General features: G+C 39.5%; 1 protein-coding gene across 1 annotated transcript; it reads left to right on the forward strand.

The window, feature by feature from the left end:
• Positions 1–323: 323 nt before the first annotated feature.
• On the forward strand, positions 324–18,742 carry LOC311523713 (lipase member M-like). The gene is made up of 11 exons (XM_084633985.1): positions 324–385; positions 2,183–2,240; positions 4,207–4,321; positions 8,234–8,351; positions 9,174–9,372; positions 10,402–10,511; positions 11,610–11,746; positions 12,483–12,629; positions 13,703–13,774; positions 18,150–18,221; positions 18,437–18,742. The coding sequence occupies exons 3-11, from the start codon at positions 4,214–4,216 to the stop codon at positions 18,668–18,670; spliced, it is 1,197 nt and encodes a 398-aa protein (XP_084490111.1). The 5' UTR covers positions 324–385; positions 2,183–2,240; positions 4,207–4,213; the 3' UTR covers positions 18,671–18,742.
• The last annotated feature ends 2,602 nt before the right edge of the window (positions 18,743–21,344 follow it).

Raw genomic sequence — 21,344 nt, forward strand, 5'->3', positions numbered from 1 at the left:
TTCCTTGCTTGGAAGGGTAATATACAGTAATAAATAATTTCTATAAACCGAGACTACCCCTGTGCATAAAATTAAGCACGTTTATAAGTCTTGGGAGAACTAAGCCCTAAGCATCTGATCCTCTGAACATTTACTACTAAACCAAGCACTTATTACATCTGTAGTCCCATTGAGCTCAACAGTCCTGCCCTGCAATAGTCAATATGCCAATACATTGACAATTATGGAGTTGGCGCATTTGTTTGATTCTACCAATCATGTCCTTTGTTATAAATTCCATATTTTTCCATAAGATACAACTTTTCCCAGAAGAATGAATCAGACTTTCTTCAGAACCAGTTAACACCACTGCTTAATGAATCTGAACAATGTGAGGCATTCAAAGGTAAGCACATATTTGAACAGTCCATTCTTGAAATTCATGTTGTTCTTCAAAGATAAGGGGACTTGGAGCTCATGCTGAAAGGAGGGATAGACAAAATCCAGGGACAGACATAACATTTATAAGTACATTCTAACATGAGATATTTGATAATTATTTCCTCTTTTACTTTCCGGCCAGGTCCTGAGTTCAGGACTCTGTGACAGCAGATCTCATGGGATCAGACTCGCTCCTAAAACTTTCCTTCTCATTTCTGCCTGGGCTGGAAATACTAGAAGAACAATCTTTCTTATAGTAATTCAAATACATCTGGTCCTAACCAGAACCAAAACTGCTGAGGGGAGTTGCATGAACTAATAATAAAAATAAATAGAATTATTCAAAACCTTGAAAGAGGTTCAGCCAAACACACAGAAAAAGCTTTGAGTCAGTTGACTCATTCTTAGTCTTGTTCAGGAGAACAGTGTCTGATAAGAAATTTAAATGCCAGAAAACAAACTCTCTAATAAGGAATGATTCATTTCAAGATTTAAAAATACCAAATTAAAGTGGACATAGTATAAAGAACAGTAGCTGTTGCTACACTCAGACTATAAAGAAATGAGCTTTGACCACATTTCTTATTACTATTTATAAGTTGTAATCTGGGTGTTCCTCGGAGCCCCCATCATGGATCAGGGTCCCACCGTGCTAGGTGCTATACAAACCCAGGCCAAAGGGATGGTTCTCCCAAAAAGCTTCCAATCTATACTTGCTCTGGGAAGCAAATAAACAGTTTTGGAACCAGCTCAGTCCCAAGTATGCTGGGGAAAATACTTTTGAAATTTGAAGCTGTTTAGTATTTATCTCAGGTTAAGCTTGAATACCAAGCACAATTTTCTAACAGCTGTGATGGTCTTCTTTAGCCTTTTACAGTTAAAAAGGCACCTGGCAATTCACTTCCAAAGTCTTTCAGCCAACATCCTTGTGAATTTCTAATCTGGGACATAAAGAGCAGGTCACGTTACCTGAATGGTAGGCCCACTGTTACGCCACTATGTAATAAATGTATACTTGGGTCCACTCCTACCAGAGGCTGGGCCCAACAGTTGAGGACACTGAGAATGTGGTGGACAGTACACCACGAGCCATTTAAGCAAGTAGTGCTTTTTAGGGCTTGCTTCCACACTGATTGTTATATTACACAATACCTTGATCATTATAATTGCACACCGAAGGGGTTTGTATATTCATTATTGTGTGTGTATGGAATTCACACTGAGAGTATGCCTGTGTAATCAGAATATGGAAACCCCCGTAGCTGCTTCTGCATCACTTTAGCAATATGGAATGGCAGCATGTGCATAAAAGAGAATGAAAACATTTTTGTGCTGTAAAATTTGTATTTATCATGGCATCAAAGAATGAGGCTACCTTCCATCCCCTCCATAGAACAAGCATATAACTGGCTTGGCAGGCTAGCGGTAAAAAAGGGAATTCTTCCAGGTTTTATTGGCGTGATACCTCTGTGAATGTGTTTGTATTTGAAATTCCTGACGAGGCTGTTCCACTTCAAGGGGCTTGGTATTCCCTTTAAAACTACAGCATTCTGTGAGAGTCAAAGCAGTCAGCTCTTATAAGTAGCACTAGAGCAGTGCACTCCCTTTAATATGAATAAGTTGAAGTGCTGCTAACTTACCAAGTAAAAGGAAGAGGAGAGAATTCAGTGCTCACTACTATCATTGGAAAACTGTTGTGCGATCCATATCACATTGTTTATCTCTTTTACCTACTGCTGCTGTTAAACATTGGGGCCATCAGAGTTGTCATCTCTCCTGCTTCGGAATCTCTGAGTGGAACAAGTGAACTTGAGCACAAGGTTGGTAATACTTTCACTTCACTCTGATCCAGAATTGTGTGGTGGCTTTCTTGGGGTTGCAAGAGACAAAGCCAAATAATGGTTTAGCATGTGCTGTTGAGGACTTGGAAAGCCACTTTCCAAGGCTTGTTGTTGTTGTTTAAAATTACACGGACAAAAGAATTGCTGCTTGCTGAAAGGTGGTTTCTGATAAAGAGTGACTGTACAACTCATTCTTTTCTGGTCTGTAAATCTTTTTGGTAGGGGGGAGAGAGGTGAGAGAATGAGTAGGAAGGATCAGTTGATCTGAAAGTACTTTAAAATGCATTTATCCTTTTCATTATAAAAGAAGTGAACTTTTCTAAACCGCTAATATTTTTTAAAAAGGGACCTTGTGTATACAGTGTGTATATCTTTGTGTATATATGTGTGGGTAACTTTTCTGTTCTAAGAGGAAAAATAAACCCTTTATTTATGTCAGCTTTTCTGAAAAGACTACCACAGATGCTTATTGGCCTGAGGAGCAGCAACTGTAGTGTGTTTGCCAGTGAAATCTGCTCATCTTAGATGTACATTACTGGTTCTCTGAAATCTACAAAATGATTCAGAGGTATTCACAGACCAAAGACGCATTTAATAAATACCCTCTCACCTTTTGTCCTGTCCTCATCCACTTACATTCTTATTCCCACGGTGTGGTTGGATCTTGCTGCACTCAACTGAATTTCTCAAGGCCCACCCCCTTATCCCGTTAAGTAGAAGGACTTTGACATTTAGGTAGTTTGTATAAATTACAAATTCTGGCCAAGTTTTTAAAAACTGGGTGTCTACATTTAGGATCTGAAGTCTTTAGTTGGTTGCTACGTAAGTCACCAGATTTTCAAAAGTGCTGACTACTCAGCAGCGGTGCAACTCTTGCTTCTGTTGATAGTCATCCCTAGTGCATAGCACACTCATCACCCATTCAGAGATTTTGCTGACTCCTTATGTGTAATTCTTCAACAGTTTTTTAACCTTTATTTAAGTATAAACTAACATTTCAGAACCAAAGAAATGTTGAACCAAAACTTCAAACTTTTCTCTTCTAATTTTTTTCAGATGGGGAGGTTTGTGGACACCCAGCATTTCCCTGAACCATCTGGCTTGCCTCTTCTTTACCTAACACTCATTCCCAGGCAGTTTTATCTTACACAAAAGATAAAAACACAAAAATAGTATATGGAGCTGGGTCCAGTGACTCAGTTAATTCAGATATGCCAAGAATGAGGCCATCAGGTATTGTTTATACAGGTGACAATGACATTCCCTGTGTTGATCCTGAGATTAATTCCCTGCCAACAGATGTCTAGCACCTTTGTTATGAAGGGTTACTAGGGCTAATTAATCCAATTTTAATAGCTCTCTGAACTAGGTTTTTTATCTGCCTCATTTTCATTGGAGAGCTATGGACAGGTATGAATAATTTGCCCCTGGGCACTACAGCCTAGCATGCAAGGGAGTCCTGAGTTGGTAATGTGCCTGACTCTTGCGTGGGTGCATTACAAAGAAATGGATCCCATCACCCCTTCTCTTAGCACACCCAAGCAGAAACAGCTGCTAATTTGATGTAAGTAACCTACAATGAACATGCAAAACTGTATCACTCCAATAGTGTGTGCTCCATGAGAATGTCTACAGGGCCCTTTCTCCAGGTACTGTTCTCCTCCTGGTTTACTGATCTTTTCATCCAGTATTGGATGAACTTAACAGAGAATGCAGGCTGCTGCCAAGCTACCTTTTCTTTTTGCTTCCAGTTTTTGCTGCTTGCAATGCATAAGCAATCAGAGGCTGTGCCAGATGGCTTACTGTGGTACCAGGCACAACTTCACCACACCAAGCTTCATCTCTCAGCAATTCACTTCTCATCGGATATAGTGCAGTGTCTGCATTGTATTGTATGTGCAGAGAGAGCACTCTTGTTAACTGATGAATGTGCTGTTTTACACAGAACCAAGATGTGGCTATTCATTACAGTGGCATATTTGTTCCAAGGAACTGTATCTTCAGAGAAACTCATAAGAATGAAGAGAGATCATGTGTATCCTGAAGCATATATGAACATTGTAAGTTATTCATTGGAATTAATTTAAAATGAATGGAATGCTGATAGCACAAAATTGTTTAGAATGGTCTGCATTAACAGGTGCAGGTGAGATGCACTTCGCTAACATTTCCCCTCTTCTCAAACACTTACTGTCATTCTGTTTTGCCAAATGTTCCTTCCTATCTACATATATAGGAGTCCAGCTTATGAGGGGTAGAAACTACAACAAGTTCTATTTTTCTTTACTAAAGTAGCATAGTAAAATTTCCCCTTTGAATATTTGATTGCTGCAGCAGCACCAGCCTTCCAGCTGAAAAGGGCAAGCACTGAGGGTTCTGGAACTACATACTTCCTCAGCCAAGATTTTTGGAAGTGATTTGTGATATTTGGATGTCTCCATTTTGGGGGGCGCCCAGCATCAGACATAGTAAAGGGGCTGATTTTCAAAAAGTGCTGAGCACTCACTCCCTGAAAATCAAGCCCCTTTAAATCACTAGTTTCTTTTAAAAATTTTTGATCCTACTGTCCTGCAGGGTAAATGCCACTAAAGAATGCTGAATCTCTGTAAAACAACCCTGTCTTCCAGCAGCAAATGTGGAACCTTAAAGCTCTGGGACAGTGGTGGTTTCAGAGCAATGAGCCAGCTCTGCTCACTTCCTGTGTGACCCTGGGCAAGTCACTGTGACATACCTGGGTCCAATCCTGGCTCAGGAACAGCTGTGTCACCCTTGCCATGCAACCTTGGGTGCCTTACAATGCCTTACTGAAGTAACTCCCACCTGGGCAGCTCACAAACAGCCTTCCAGCAGGCAAGCCACATGCTGAGTGTCTGTGTGTGACTGCAGTCTGCCATCCACACTTGGATTACACGCTGGCTCTCACCAGCCTTGGTTATACTGCAGGGTGACCCCAACACACCCCCAGTCTTAGATTTCCCCCCAGAAATGTATGTCCCATACAGCCCAGCCCTCTTCTGGACAACACAAGTTACATTAGGTCCATTATTTCTTTAAAATAAATAATATGTGCACAACTTGCCATCCCAAATGTAGTTTCCTAGGCACTTCAATTTAGAGACACTGGATTAGATAAAACAAGTTTATTAACTACAAAGAGAGATTTTTAAGTGAGTACAAGAAATGAGGCATAAGAGTCAGACATGATTACAGGAAAAATAAAGATAAGGCATTTTCTAATACCTAACTTAACAAACTATATCAGATTCAAGCAGTTTCTCACCATATATTTTCAGCAGTCTTTCTGATCAAACCCTGTAGATACAGACCCCTTCTGTGGTTCAGATTCAACATTTTCAGATGAGCACTAAGAGACAAAAATTCTATGTGGAAGGATTACCCTGCTGCCTTTTTCTCACTTGTTTCAGCTTCCTTTGTTTCCCTTCCTGTTTGATGACTCTGTTTATTGCTTACATGCAAATTAAGCAGAGCCCACATTCCTTTGTTTATGACAGACCTGTTTGCCAACCTCAGTTTGGGCAGGGCAGTGGGTTTTGGAAAATGCTGGAAGGGCATAATGAGTGGGGTCCCACAAGGATCAGTTCTGGGTCCAGTTCTGTTCAATATCTTCATCAATGATTTAGATAATGGCATAGAGAGTACACTTATACAGTTTGTGGATGCTACCAAGCTGGGAGGGGTTACAAGTGCTTTGGAGGATAGGATTAAAATTCAAAATGATCTGGACAACCCGGAGAAACAGGCTGAAGTAAATAGGATGAAATTCAATAAGGACAAATGCAAAGTACTCCATTTAGGAAGGAACAATCAGTTGCACACATACAAAATGGGAAATGACTGGGACTAGGAAAGAGTACCACAGAAAGGGATCTGGGGATCATATGGATCACAAGCTAAATATGATTCAACAGTGTAACGCTGTTGCAAAAAAAGTGAATATAATTCTGGGATGGATTAGCAGGAGTATTGTAAGCAAGACATGAGAAGTAATTCTTCCACGCTACTCTGCTCTGATTAGGCCTCAACTGGAGTATTGTGTCGAGTTCCGGGCACCACATTTCACGAAGGATGTGGACAAACTGGAGAGAGTCCAGAGAAGAGCAACAAAAATTATTAAAGGTCTAGAAAACCTAACCTATAAGATTGAAAAAAATGGCTTTGTTTAGTCTGGAAAAAAGAAGATTGAAAGGGGACATCATGGTTTTCAAGTACTGTACATAAAAAGGAGGAGAGAGAAAAACTGTTTTTCTTAACCTCTGAGGATAGCCCAAGAAGCAATGGCTTAAATTGCAGCAAGGGAGATTTAGCTTGGACATTAGAAAAAAGTTCCTAACTGTGAGGGTGGTTAAGCACTGGAATAAATTGCCTAGGGAGGTTGTGGAATCTCCATCATTGGAGACCTGTCAGGAATCATCTAAATAATTAGTCCTGCCACAAGTGCAGGAGGCTGGACTAGACAACCTCTCCAGGTCCCCTCTAGTTCTATGATTCTATGTGTTAATAAAGTCATATAGGAAAATCTTATAACTTCGCATACATTGTTGCCACACACATTTTATCAGGACAACAATGACCAGCAAATTGAGTTTTCAAATGATACCTTACAAGGTATACTTTGAACAAAGATTATTACAAAAATTTGTGAATACCGGGGTATATTTAGTCACTTAACCTTTCTGAGCCATCATGTAGCCTACTGTAAAATGGACATAACAGTATATTATGGGGCAGTTGTGAGGTTTGCTTAGTTCACAGGCAATTTTGAATTGAAAGTTAAGGTGGTTTCATAATATTTCTATTCTAAAAAGCTGGAAATTCAGTATCAGAAAAGTTCAAAAACTGACTTTAACACTACCTGAGATCATTCCTTTTTCCCTATTCCCTCCTACCCCCTGCTTACATTTCCAACTTATTCCACATGTCTTCTCTGGCACTCCCTAGCTGCATAGAGACCAATGAATCATCATCTCACCAAGCCTCAACACAGAGTCCATAGACCTAAGTTTTCTCCACCGCACCACATTTTACACTCTTAAAAATGTCAGCATTTTACATCTTAAATTTGTAATCATTTTACTATTCCTGCCCTTGAAAAGGGCTCCTTGCATGAGTGAATGTCAATATCTACCTATATTCAAATTTTGTAGTGTTAGTTGATTTCATTGGAGACAAAGAAAAGGGTTATGTAACTGGCACACCTATCAAAAAGGAGCCAACTTTAAGGGGTTTTAATCACAAAAATAACATTTCTTTTCAATTTCCTGCAAAAGTTCTCTGATCTACTGAAAGATTAACTTTCAGGGAATCTTTTGAGAATGTGATCAATGTTATTGTTGCAGTTGGAGTGGGACTTAGTATTATCTAGGTCATTCCTCACAGGTGTTTATTTAACCTGTTCTTAAAAACCTCCAATGATGGATGGAGATTCCACAACCTCCCTAGGTACAGTAATTTGTTCCAGTGTTTAACTACTCTTTTAGTTAGGAAGTTTTTCCTAATGTCTAACCTAAATCTCCCTGGCTGCAATTTTAGCCCATTGCTTCTTGTCCCGTACACTGCGGATGTATCATTCATGTATCATGTATCAACAATGTATCATTCTCCTTTTTATAATAACCTTTTACGTACTGGACACAGTACTCCAACTGAGACCTTATCAGTGCTGAGTAGAGTGGGAGAATTACTTTTCATGTCTTTCTTACAACACTCCTGCTAAAACATTCCAGAATGTATTGTGGAGTATGAAAGAAAAGAGGGGTAGTTTGAGGGATGTGTCATTAAAATATGTCTTTTTTTCTTTTTCTTTTGGACACTTAATAACTAAGGGACCAGATCCTCAGCTGGTCTAGTCCACAATGTTTTCTCATCACAGAGATCCTTCCATGTACATACTGTGTAGAAAATGGACACCCGTAAGCCATCTGAAGCAAAAGCATTTGTGTTTTCTTTTGCAGAGCGAGCTCATTACCTATAGAGGGTACCCCAGTGAGGAGTATGAAGTGGTGACAGAAGATGGCTATATCCTTAGCGTTAACAGAATCCCTTATGGAATAGAAAATCAGGGGAATACGGGTATGATTTATTTCTGTAAAGCAAGGAAGACTTAAGAGGACACATTTTGAAAAGCAGGTGTCTAAATTGCTTTGCCAGTCTGTATAGGTTTGGACTCAAGTCCTGCTTGCCTTAAGTGGGTAGTCACACTGAAGTTGATGGAAATGTTTTTGTGAGTAAGGTGAGCAGAATTTGATGCTAAATCAGTGGTATTGAAACAATTTGTATAGAGGGGGTGCTGAAAGCCATTGCACTCCTGGTTCCAGCACCCATGTGCTAATGGTCTGTTTTTGAAAATCTGGCCTTGAATGAACTGAAGCTTGTGCTCTGATCATAAGCAATTTGGCATTTGATCAGTAGAAGTTTAAAAAAAAAATGTAATCTACCCCAAACACCCACTGTCAGGAGAGCCCAGTTTCTTCCTTGGATCTCATGGTTTGTGTTGTGGTTGCTTTTGTTCACAGCTGTTTAACCTCAGTGATGAATTAACATTTTGAATAAAGAAGGCCTTTATTAAATATTTCATGCCTTTACTACTTAAATTAAGGTATTTAGAAGCTCATTTCTCAGTTCCGCCAGAACGTCTTCAGTAAAACCAGGGAGACTAGACTTTACATTCTGGTATTCCTAAGATAAACAGCAAATCTACTTTTTAAAAGTCCAGGCATTCATTATATCGCAGAACAAATTGAAAAAGGGATACACACTTTAAAAAAAATCCATAGGAGTCTGACTTTAATCCAGCGCAGGACTGGGAATCACAGTTTTGAGTACTGGATAGGATTATCATTGTATTACCATATTAATCAAGCAGCTCAGTAAAGTGTGTTTTTTTTCTTTCAGCTGTAAAGCCTGCTGTGTTTCTCCAACATGGATTACTAGGAGATGCTAGCAACTGGGTCACAAACCTGGCCAATAACAGCCTGGGCTTCATACTAGCAGATGCTGGCTATGACGTTTGGATGGGAAACAGCAGAGGGAACACCTGGTCTAGAAGACACCTGAATCTTTCTATTGAGCAAGATGAGTTCTGGTCTTTCAGGTAGACTGAATTATTGAGCACTATTGGAAATAGTATTTGGAGGGACTTGGGATATTGATAATGGGATATTGAAATCTTTCATTTTTATCTGTCTGCTCATCTATCTAGATTTTTATAAAGCACCCATCACTGTGGTGTCAGAGTGAATCTAGGTCATTGGTTTAAACTCAATGCAGGTTGACAATGAGTAAAAATTGTTGACATCTGCTGGCTTAGAAGCTGGTGCTGGATCATGAGCTGGCTGTGATCTGTCCACACTGTAGAAATATTACCATAACTAGCACTAATTGGAGTCCTCGTTGGCCTATCAGACACTGCCGAGGTTCAACAACGGGCTCATGGAAGACTGTACTGCCTGTGTCCACACTGTATCTTCCCTGAAGACAAACAGAAAACTTTAAAGTTAATACGGAGATATACCTATCTCATAGAACTGGAAGGGACCTTGAAAGGTCATTGAGCCTAGTCCCCTGCCTTCACAGCAGGACCAAATACGGTCCCTTATTTTTGCCCCAGATCCCTAAATGGCCTCCTCAAGGATTGAACTCACAACCCTGGGTTTAGCAGGCCAATGCTCAAACCACTGAGCTATCCTTCCCTCAAACTTCAATCACTAGGGCTTCCAATGCACTTTTATTTTAATGATTGTTTGAAGACTAGACTGTAGTGGTACATTATATGATCCTGTGTCACAATGGAAATGGTTCCATTGCTGTGTAATTAATTCTTCCTTCTACATAAGATTAGGCATTGGTTTGATCCTAAGATCACTCAAATTAAAAGGAGTCTGTCCATTTACTTCAATGGGGTCTGGGTCAATCCCTCAGGTATGAGCAGAAAGCACCTCGGAAATTAGTGAACTGTCTCTTTTACACTAAGCGCCACAAAGACCTAGGACTCTCAAAAGCAGAATTACTCACAAAACAGTTTGTTTTTTCTCATCTGACAAACCTAGATTTCCCTTATCCAGTACTAATTCACCTGGGATTTAATTTATGCATGCATGTTTTGCATCCTTTCTTTCTGCAGTTTTGATGAGATGGCGAAGTTTGACCTTCCAGCAGTGCTAAACTTTATTATGCAGAAAACTGGACAAGAGCAGTTGTATTATGTTGGCTATTCACAGGGTGCCACTACAGGTACGTAATGTTACAAGGAATGCAGACTGATGTGTTATGGATAGGGCCCTACCAAATTCATGGCCATGAAAAACACATCACGGACCATGAAATCTGATCTCCCCCCCATGAAATCTGGTCATTTGTGTGCTTTTACTCTCTACTATAAAAATTTCATGGGGGAGACCAGCATTTCTTAAATTCGGGGTCCTGACCCAAAATGGAGTTGCAGGGCATCACAAAGTTATTTCAGGGGGGTCATGGTATTGCCACCCTTACTTCTGCTTCTTTTGGAGTCAGGATCCCTACAATTACAACACCATGAAATTTCAGGTTTAAATGGCTGAAATCATGAAATTGGTGATTTAAAAAATCCTGTGACCATGAAATTGACCAAAATGGACCTTGAATTTGGTAGGGCTCTAGTTATGGAATCATGTCTGCACTGCTATACAGTAGTGAAGACTGTGTTTGGATCTCTGACTCCTTTTATGAGTGACCTAAAATTCAGATGTAAAAACACCTCCTAAACTGACAGATGTAAAATGTAGGCAACTTTAATGAATCCAATTTTTATTTATATGAAAGATAACAAAACAGAATGGGCCAAATGCATTCCTGCTGTAACTCCAATGATTTTGACTTACACTGGAGTTTAAAATGGCCCAATTCATGGGTTAAGGGGTTTGGAATCTAACTGGGGGATCAGGGCTTAAGATAAGGCAAGCAAAATATCGAGATGGCCGCACACAGAGGGGTTGGGTTTAGTGGAGGATAAAAACAAAGGCAATATGATGAGGTAGTTGTTTGGGAGAGTAATGCATGTATCTTCAGAGCTAAATAGTGTATATATACTTGGGATGAATTTTTGGAGAAGTAGTGGAGATAGGGTATCAGTGTAGGACGAGTATGTAAGATAATAGTTTTCAAGCCTGTAGGACAGGGAGGATAGTGGAGTTTCAAATGAACTCTAGGATGAACACTTACTTCAATAATCATCCTGCAGTTTGACTTACAGGCAATCCTATAGCTATTCAAATATTGATTGGAGTAGGATAAATACTGATATTTTAGTTTATGAAAGTTGCTCTAGTTAACTTTTCTCTTGAATTTTCTCAGCTTTCATTACATTTTCAACAATGCCCCAGCTGGCTAAAAGAATCAAACTGTATTTTGCCTTAGCCCCTGTAACTACAGTTAAATATGCCAGAAGCCCTGCAGTAAAACTCCTGTATCTTCCTGAAAAGTTTCTCAGGGTATGTGGTACTTCTACTCAAAATATTTGATCATCTAAATATTTATTTGACTTTTAGAATGGACGAACTGAAAACATATATTTAACTAGAAATTTATGGGTCTGTTCATGTCTGTGGTTAAAGATGTTCAGCTCTGCCCTACAACACTGGGTGAATTAATTGACTTCCTTACGTCTTTCACTTACTTATGTCCAGAAATACAAAAGGAGAATATTTCATTCCACAAAGTTAAGTTCATGACTTAAAAAAAACATACTTACCTATATTTTCTGTAACTCCAGAAGAATTGCTGTGGCTCCAGTCCTACAGACACTAAATCACATGCATAAGTGTTACGCAAGTGTGAGTAATCCCACTGATGTCAGTGGGGCTACTTATTTGTGCAAAACTGCTCGTGTGCATAAGTATTTGCAGGTTCAGGAGCAAAAGCAGAACTGGAGTTAACTTGAAAGTGAGTCTATCATTAAACAGGCAAAAAAATCTGAAGCACATTGATTGGGCAATGCCTGTGCTATACCTGTTTGAAGGATAAACAAACAACTTACTTCCCACATGTCCCCTCTTCCCCCCCCCCAAGCAATATGTAGCCAGCAGGGAGGAAAAATAGGTGTGTAATCAATAAGGAAGGGGAGGAAATAAAAAGGGGGAAATAGAGTATGACGGATGGGGGGGGGTTGAAAAAAGAAAAATGCATAGAACAATTCAGTAAGTGAGCAATACCTTTGTGTTTTTACAGGTCTTGCTTGGCAGAAGGGAATTATTTCACCAAAGTGAATGGCTGAGAAAGCTAGTTGTTTCCTTTTGTGGCCGCAGCATTTTTGCTAAGCTTTGTGGAAATGTCTTCTTCGTTCTGGGAGGCTACAATGTGAATAACATAAATATGGTATGTACAACCCAGCTGGCTGAGTTGTGTGGGGAGATTTCTAGCCCCTGTGTTTGTATTCATTTTTAACTTGAAACTCTGTGGCCTGAATCTTGAAGTCCTTAGTCAGGGCCAAATCACATCCTTCCATGGAAAAGTCCACAGGAATGGTTTGACAGATAGGAAAACCCTCAGAGGGCTATGTTCCTGTGCTGGGGGAGAGCTTTGCTCTACCTGTCAGAAATTCAGGCAGTTCAGTCCCCAGAATCCACAGATGTCCCAAGACTCACAAGTGTTTAGGGAAATAAGCTGGCTGCTGCCTATGGAACTGTAGTTTATAACTGGGGTTTCACAGTGCACTGGGTCACCCAGAAGAGGTTATTAAGCCTCAGGCTGCACCCCATTTTCAGCAGATTCCCTCTAAGGTTGGAAGGGAGAGAGGAACAATGCTTGGTAGCAAACCCAGCCCCCTCATCTAACTCCTCAACACTGCAGAGGTCTCTCCAAGGGTCCAAGAATGAAAGACATGCATGAACAGGGAGATTGACACTTGGAGGATCCCTTTTTTGTGCAATTCTAGGCAAAACAATCTGCCCCTCAAGTTTTTACTTGCACTTTTTTCAAGCAAAATCCCCTTTGATTTTTGAATTAGAGTTTTGCTGAATTACGGAATGTGTAACAGCTTCTTAAAGACGTGACTCGGGATGTGGCTGTATATGTTTATAGTAGTTAACACGTTCCTGGACCATCAAGGGCTCCCCCTCATATCCCAAATCCTAGCTATTAATCCCTACAAGTGTGAACTAAATAAATACTCTGTAGTCTCTTGGATAAATCTCCTGCCTTATCAAAATGGTTGACTTCATATCCTTTGAGACTATAACTCCGTTAAAAATTCTGCACAATGTTTTTCGGTATCCAGTGCGTTGCCACATTTGAAGTACTTGGTAAAGCCTGATCCTGCCACCCTTACTCTTATGAAGTACCTTACTCCATGAGTAGTCCCACTGCTATCACCAGAAGTACTCTGGTGAAAAGATACTACTCTGTGAGAAAGGGGTGGAACTGGTCCCTCACTGAATGTTTTCTTTCAGAGTCGTGTTAATGTATATGTAGCCCGAGCCCCAGCAGGAACATCTGTGCAAAATATAATCCACTGGAGCCAGGTACTGTTCAGCTTTTAGGCCGCAAAGTAGGTACTAAGCACTGAATGTTATACAAATTGGGTATATTTAATATTCTCAAATGAAGTTACAGCTAATGGGTTGGAAACTCGCCTAATTTGTGGTTTACAACTGAAATCTCAACAAAAACAGTACTTTTTATTGACATTTAAACAACAGGTATTGAAATTCCTCCCGGAAAGACAAGCACATTTGGAAATCCGAGGGAAGGGTAATGCGCCACGTAGGCTTACTAATATATATACGGTACAGCAAACGAAAAGGCTCAGGTTCTTATTTTAATTAATTACTCCTTATAACAGCTCTTATTACATCCTTTTTTCTATACAACCTATCAATTCAGAGGCAGTATTAGAACTACAGATGATAATTTTTCTAGTCAGTAGGTTTACTATTTTGCCTTGTGTGACAGCATATCCTAGGAAAAGGAAATCTTGTATGACCAGGTTGATGAATTTTTGGTGTTGTGGTCAGTATAAGATAAGACATTCTTATACTAAGATAAGTACTCTGCCAATACTGCAGGATGGGGGACAGAGAAGGAAACACTTCCAAGTACCGTGCACTTGCAAATATGCATATGCAGCCATTGCAACCACAAACACTTGAACAGGAGGGAAAATACCAAAGAAACGCACCACAGCAGCACTTCAGAAAGAGGAACCACACAAAAATGAGGAGGCTAATTAAACAGATATTAAAAGGAACCGTCACAAGAGTGAAATCCCTGCAAGCTGCATGGAAACTTTTTAAAAACACCCCAATAAAGGCTCAAACTAAATGTATCCTCCTTATTTAAAAAAAAAACAAACAATGAGAGGACGAAAAAGTGCCACCATGGCTAAGCAGAGTAAAAGAGGCAGCTAGAGACAAAAAGACATCTTTTAAAAATTGGACATCAAATCCTACTGAGGAAAATAGAAATGAACATAACCTCTGGCAAGTCAAGTGTGCAAGTATAATTAAGCAGTCCAAAAAAGAATTTAAAGAACAACTCGGCAAAAGACACAAAAACTAACAGCAACATTTTTTAAAGTCCATCAGGAGCAAGAAGCCTGCCAAACAATCAGTGGGGCCACTGAACGATTAAGGTGCTAAAGGAGCACTCAAGAAAGACAAGGCCATTGCAGAGAAGCTAAATAAAATCTTTCAATCAGTCTTCACTGCAGAGGATATCAGGGAGCTTCCCACACCAGCCATTTTTTTAGGTGACAAATCTGAGGAACTGTAACAGATTGAGATGATAAAATTAAACTGATCAATTAAATAGTAATAAATCACCAGAACCAGATGGTATTCACCCAAGAGTTTGGAAGGAATTCAAATATGAAATTGCACAACTACTAACTGTGGTATGTGACCTACTGCTTAAATCAGGATAGCTAATATAATGCCAATTTTTTAAAAAGACTCCAGAGGCAATCCTGGCAATTACAGGCCAGTGAACCTAAATTCGGTACCAGGCAAATTGGTTGAAACTATAATATATAACAGAACTATCAGACACACAGATGAACACAATTTGTTGGGGAAGAGTCAACAAGGCTTTTGTAAAGGGAAATCATGCCTCACCAATCTATTAGAATTCTTTGTGTTGCAACAAGCAAGTGGACAAAGGTGATCCAGTGCATATAGTGTACGTGGACTTTCAGAAAGCCTTTGACAAAGTCCCACACCAAAGGTCTTAAGCAAAGTAGGCAGTCATGGGATAAGAGGAAAGGTCCTTTCATGAATCCATAACCGGTTAAAAGACAGAAACAAACTGTAAGAATAAATTGTCACTTTTCACAATGGAGAGAAGTAAATAGCAAGGTCCCCCAAGGATCTATACTGGGACGAGTGCTGTTCAGTATATTCATAAGTGATTTGGAAAAAGGGGTAAACAGAGTGAGGTGGCAAAGTTTGCAGATATAAAATTACTCAAGATAGTTAAATCCAAAGCAGACTGCAAAGTGTTACAAAAGGGAGGCAAAATAGATATTTTGGATGTGTGAACATTTGGGAAATTTGTCCTGATTATACTTTTTATTAGGGCTGTTGATTAATCACAGTTAACTCATGTGATTAACTCAAGAAAATTAATTGTGATTAATTGCAGTTTCAATTGCATTGTTAATAATAGAATCCCAATTGAAATTTAGTAAATATTTTTGATGTTTTTCTACACTTTCAAATATATTGATTTCAATTGCAACACAGAATACAAAGTGTACAGTGCTCACTTTACGTTATTATTTTTATTACAAATGTTTGCACTGTAAAAATGATAAAAGAGAGTATTTTTCAATTCATCTCATACAACCACCATAGTGTAATCTCTGCATTGTGAAAGTGCAACTTACAAATGTAGGGTTTTTTTTTGTTGTTGTTAAATAACTGCACTAAAAAAACAAAACATTTTAAAACTTTAGAGCTCACAAGTCCACACAGTCCTACTTCTTGTTCAGCGAATTGCTAAAACAAACAAGTTTGTTTACATTTACGGGACACAATGCTGCCCGCTTCTTATTTACAATGTCACCTGAAAGTGAGAACAGGTGTTCGCATGCACTTTTGTAGACAGCATTGCAAGGTATTTACATGCCAGATATGCTAAACATTCATATGCCCCTTCATTCTTCAGCCACCATTCCAGAGGACATGCTTCCATGCTGATGGCACTCGCTAAAAAAAAATTCGTTAATTAAATTTGTGACTCAACTGCTTGGGGGAGAATTGTATGTCTCCAGCTGTTTTACCCACATTGTGCCATATATTTCGTGTTATAACAGTCTTGGCTGATGACCCAGCACATGTTGTTCGTTTTAAGAACACTTTCACTGGAGATTTGAAAAAACACACAAAAAAGGTACCAATGTGAGATTTTGAAAGATAGGTACAGCACTTGAACCAGTTTAAGAATCGGAAGTGCCTTCCAAAATCTGAGAGGGACGAAGTGCGGAGCACGCTTTCAGAAGTCTTAAAAGAGCAACACTCTGATGCAGAAACTACAGACCCAAACCACCAAAAAGGAAATCAACCTTTTGCTGGTGGCTTCTGACTCAGATGATGAAAATGAATATGCGTTGGTCCACACTGGTTTGGATTGTTATCGAGCAGAACCTGTCGTCAGCATGGACCCTTGTCCTCTGGAAGAGTGGTTGAAGAATGAAGGGACATATGAATCTTTAGCGCATCTGCCATGTAAATATCTTGCAATGCTGGCTACAACAGTGCCATAAGAACGCCTGTTCTCGCTTTCAGATGACATTGTAAATAAGAAGCGGGCAGCATTATATTCTGCAAATGTAAACAAACTTGCTTGTCTGAACAATTGGCTGAACAAGAAGTAGGACTGAATGGAGTTGTAGGCTCTAAAGTTTTACATTGTTTTATTTTTGAATGCAGTTATATTTTGTACATAATTATACATTTGTAATTTCAACTTTCATGATAATGAGATTGCACTACTGTACTTGTATTAAGTGAATTGAAAAATACTATTTCTTTAGTTTTTTACAGTGCAAATATTTGATAATGAAATGAAAATATTCATGAAAATATTTCATAAAAATGAAAAACAAATACCAAGTGAGCACTGTACACTTGGTGTTCTGTGTTGTAATTGAAATAATATATTTGAAAATGTAGAAAACATCCAAAAATATTTAAATAAATGGTATTCTATTATTAACAGCGTGATTAATAGCGATTTTTTAAATTGCTTGACAGTCCTACTTTTTATGTGTGTACTTTTTATGTGTGACCTGTATCTCTTTAAAGAAATAGATACAGATTCATAGCTTCCAAAGCCAGAGGATCCATTGTGGTCATCTAGTCTGACCTCCTGTATAACACGGGCCATAGAATTTCCCCAAATAATTCCTTTTTAACTCGATCATATATTTTAATCTTTTATAGAGGCTCAAGGGGGAAAAAATGATTTCATTCTATACTAGTGTCTGTCCACCAGTTGGCAAATATGACAGGTGCTGTAATTTGGTGTCCCAAGCCCAGTTAGTTGTTGTTGCTATTTATTATTTTATATTGCTATTTATTATTTGTATTACCAAAGTGCCTAGGAGCCCTACTCATGGACCAGGACCCCATTGTGCTAACAAGGTTACCAACTGTTGGTAATTTCTTGGAAACTGACAGCAACACCTATCCACTTGTCTCTGAAACCTCTAACTAATTTAGTGTAGGCCTCCACATAGCCTTGAAATGGGATTAAGTGTAATTGCTGTCAACATAGTGTAAGGTGGAATCCAGCCAAAGTCTTTGAGGTGAAAGATTTCATGACTTACTTTTTATCCCCTGATCAATTGATTTGTATATTAGAATTGTAACTTTTTATCTTTCGTGCTTTTCATATTAGATACTTAATTCAGGGGAATTCCAAGCTTATAACTGGCGCAGTCAAACCAAGAATATGGCGAAATTTGGTCAGGTAGGATTATGATTTTTTTTTTTGCTTAACAGTGCCATCATCTTTGGAAAGATAAAACAATTGGGAAGAGAGCCCAGGAGTGGGGGGAGTAAGGGGTATTTTTCTTCCTGGTTTTGATTGCGGAGCAGCTTCTCTCATTATTTACTGAATGGATGTGTATAAAATTTGCTGTGACTTCACAGACTTTTATTTCTACACTATTCACTATTTTCCAGGCCACCCCTCCTTTATACAAGATAAAAGATATGACAGTGCCAACTGCAATATGGACTGGTGGACAAGACTTGCTTGCAGACTTAAAGGATGTTAATATTTTACTTCCTCAAATTATTAATCTTGTTCATTACAAAAACATTCCTGAATGGGCACATCTGGATTTCTTCTGGGGGCTGGATGCACCGCTGCGCATGTACAGTGAAATCATTGACCTAATGGAGAAGCATCCATAAACCACATACAGTAGACATGCTTTAGGTTAATGATGGCTTCCTCTGATGAAGCTAGTTTTCTCTGTGTAAGAGAAGAACCTATTTTCCTTTTTATAAAAAAGTTAACCCTTCTACTGACTCCATTACTTACTATGATTGGCTGTATTTTCACTACTTTTGTTGTTATATTTTCTATCCTGCTGCTGATTTTCGGTAACTACAGCATCATTTCAGGAAACAAAGCTACATTTCTCAAAAAGAAAAGGAGGACTCGTGGCACCTTAGAGACTAACAAATTTATTTGAGCATAAGCTTTCGTGAGCTACAGCTCACTTCATTGGATGCATGCAGTGGAAAATACAGTGGGGAGATTTATATACACAGAGAACATGAAACAATGGGTGTTACACACTGTAAGGAGAGTGATCAGGTAAGGTGAGCTATTACCAGCAGGAGAGCTGGGGGGGAAAAAAACCTTTTGTAGTGATAATCAAGGTGGACCATTTCCAGCAGTTGACAAGAATGTCTGAGGAACAGTGGGAGGAAGGGAAGGGAATGGAATAAACCTGGGGAAATAGTTTTACTTTTTGTAATGACCCATCCGCTCCCAGTCTTTAGTCAAGCCTAAATTACTTGTATCCAGTTTGCAAATTAATTCCAATTCAGCAGTCTCTCTGTCAATCTGTTTCTTCACTTCAGCAGTTGTAGTTGTGAGAATGCTTGATAGAGATCTTGTAGATGTTTGCCTCTGTCTGAGGGGCTGGAGCAAATGCGGCTGTATCATAGAGTTTGGCTGTAGACAGTGGTGTGGTCTGGATGAAGGCCATTGTCTACAGCCAAGCTCTATGATACAGCCGCATTTGCTCCAGCCCCTCAGACAGAGGCAAACATCTACAAGATCTCTATCAAGCATTCTTACAACTACAATACCCATCTGCTGAAGTGAAGAAACGGATTGACAGAGACAGGACAGGCCCAACAAAGAAAATAACAGAACGCATACGATGATGCATCTGGTGAAGTGAGCTGTAGCTCATGAAAGCTTATGCTCAAATAAATTTGTTAGTCTCTAAAGTGCCACAAGTCCCCCTTTTCTTTTTGCAGATACAGACTAACATGGCTGCTACTCTGAAATCTGACATTTCTCAAAGAATCACTTTAACTTCACTCCTGCTATGGAAAGCAGAAGAGAGTCCAGTGCTGAGAGAGTGTGTGTGTGTGTGTGTGTGTGTAGAAGTGCTGAGCAGTATCCTGTCTATCTGCAGTTCATAAATGGTAGACATACTCCTGCCCCCACACCCAGCTATCATTGGGATGAAACAATAAAGATCCGCTAGCTCTTACATTCAGGACCAGTGTAAGCAGTGTTTTTTAAAAGGTCTGATTGTCTACCACCTGGCTTCTCTGCAGGATATGTCTGTTCCCCAGACCCTACTTCCAGGCCACGCTTTGTTTTGCATGGGTTTGTGTTTTTTTGTTGCATTGATTGAATATATAATTCTATTCAATCTAATCTCTTTGGCCCAGATCCACACAGGCATTTAGGCCCTAACTCCCAATAGAATCAGCATTTATAAATTGTTCATCACTGAGGTACATAGGTATGCTCTATGTACATTAGGAAAAATCAATTTTATATTTTGCATTGAGGTAAAACCATATTGAGATTACTAGCTATGGACTCACCCTTCAGTTAACATAAGTATTAGCATAAGCCCCACCTAAGACAAAAGGGATGTGTGAACCTGCCTGGGAGATTTTGGCTGAGTATTTTGTGTGTGTGTGTGTGTGTGAGAGAGAGAGAGAGAGAGAGATCAGTCAAGAACAGACAGAGAGGGGAACACAGCCTGAAGAGGCAGCTATAAACATGGTGGCTGGCCCTGGAAGAATCCTGGGAAGAGGTGTCTGAGCTGACGGCTAAGAGTGCTTTTGGTGTGGTGAGCAAATAAGCTGTTTCCTGCTATTTGATTCCATATGCAGTCAGAAACAGAGACACATTGTAAATAAAAAAGAACGGCATCAAAGCAACTCCATCAATTTCTACTTCTAACTGGAACATCCAGAAGGTAGAATCTCCTTCCTTAGAAGTTTTTAAGGTCAGGCTTGACAAAGCCCTGGCTGGGATGATTTAATTGGGGATTGGTCCTGCTTTGAGCAGGGGGTTGGACTAGATGACCTCCTGAGGTTCCTTGCAACCCTGATATTCTATGATTCTATGATCTCTGGGGCCCAAAGCTTTGACTTGCTGCTCAGGGTTGAAAAGGGCCAACAATATCATTAGGGATCAGCAGTCTATTCCTCGCCTTTTTAGGCTGTTTCCTATGATGAACAAGATTTTTGTTGCTGATTTTCAGAGATGCTGAGTGCCCACATCTCTAGTTGAAATTAGATGCTCAGGTCACAAATATAAAGGGAAGGGTAACCACTTTCTGTATACAGTGCTATAAAATCCCTCCTGGCCAGAGGCAAAGTCCTTTTACCTGTACAGGGTTAAGAAGCTCAGGTAGCCTGACTGGCACCTGGCCCAAAATGACCCATGAGGGGACAAGATACTTTCAAATCTTGGGGGGAAGGCTTTTGTCTGTCTGTGTGATACCTTTGCCGGGAACAGATCAAGGATGCAAGCCTTCCAACTCCTGTAAAGTTAGTAAGTAGTCTAGCTAGAAAATGCGTTAAATTTTCTTTGTTTTGGCTT

The sequence above is a fragment of the Lepidochelys olivacea genome, assembly GCF_965140295.1.
Source record: "Lepidochelys olivacea isolate rLepOli2 genome assembly, chromosome: 7".
NCBI classification, from domain to species: Eukaryota; Metazoa; Chordata; order Testudines; family Cheloniidae; genus Lepidochelys; species Lepidochelys olivacea.

Coding starts and splice junctions, on each gene's coding strand:
- LOC311523713 (XM_084633985.1), top strand. CDS start 4,214: ATGTGGCTATTCATTACAGTGGCATATTTGTTCCAAGGAACTGTATCT. Junction 9,373..10,401: donor GATGAGTTCTGGTCTTTCAG/GTAGACTGAATT, acceptor TTCTTTCTGCAG/TTTTGATGAGATGGCGAAGT. Junction 13,775..18,149: donor ATATAATCCACTGGAGCCAG/GTACTGTTCAGC, acceptor TTTTCATATTAG/ATACTTAATTCAGGGGAATT.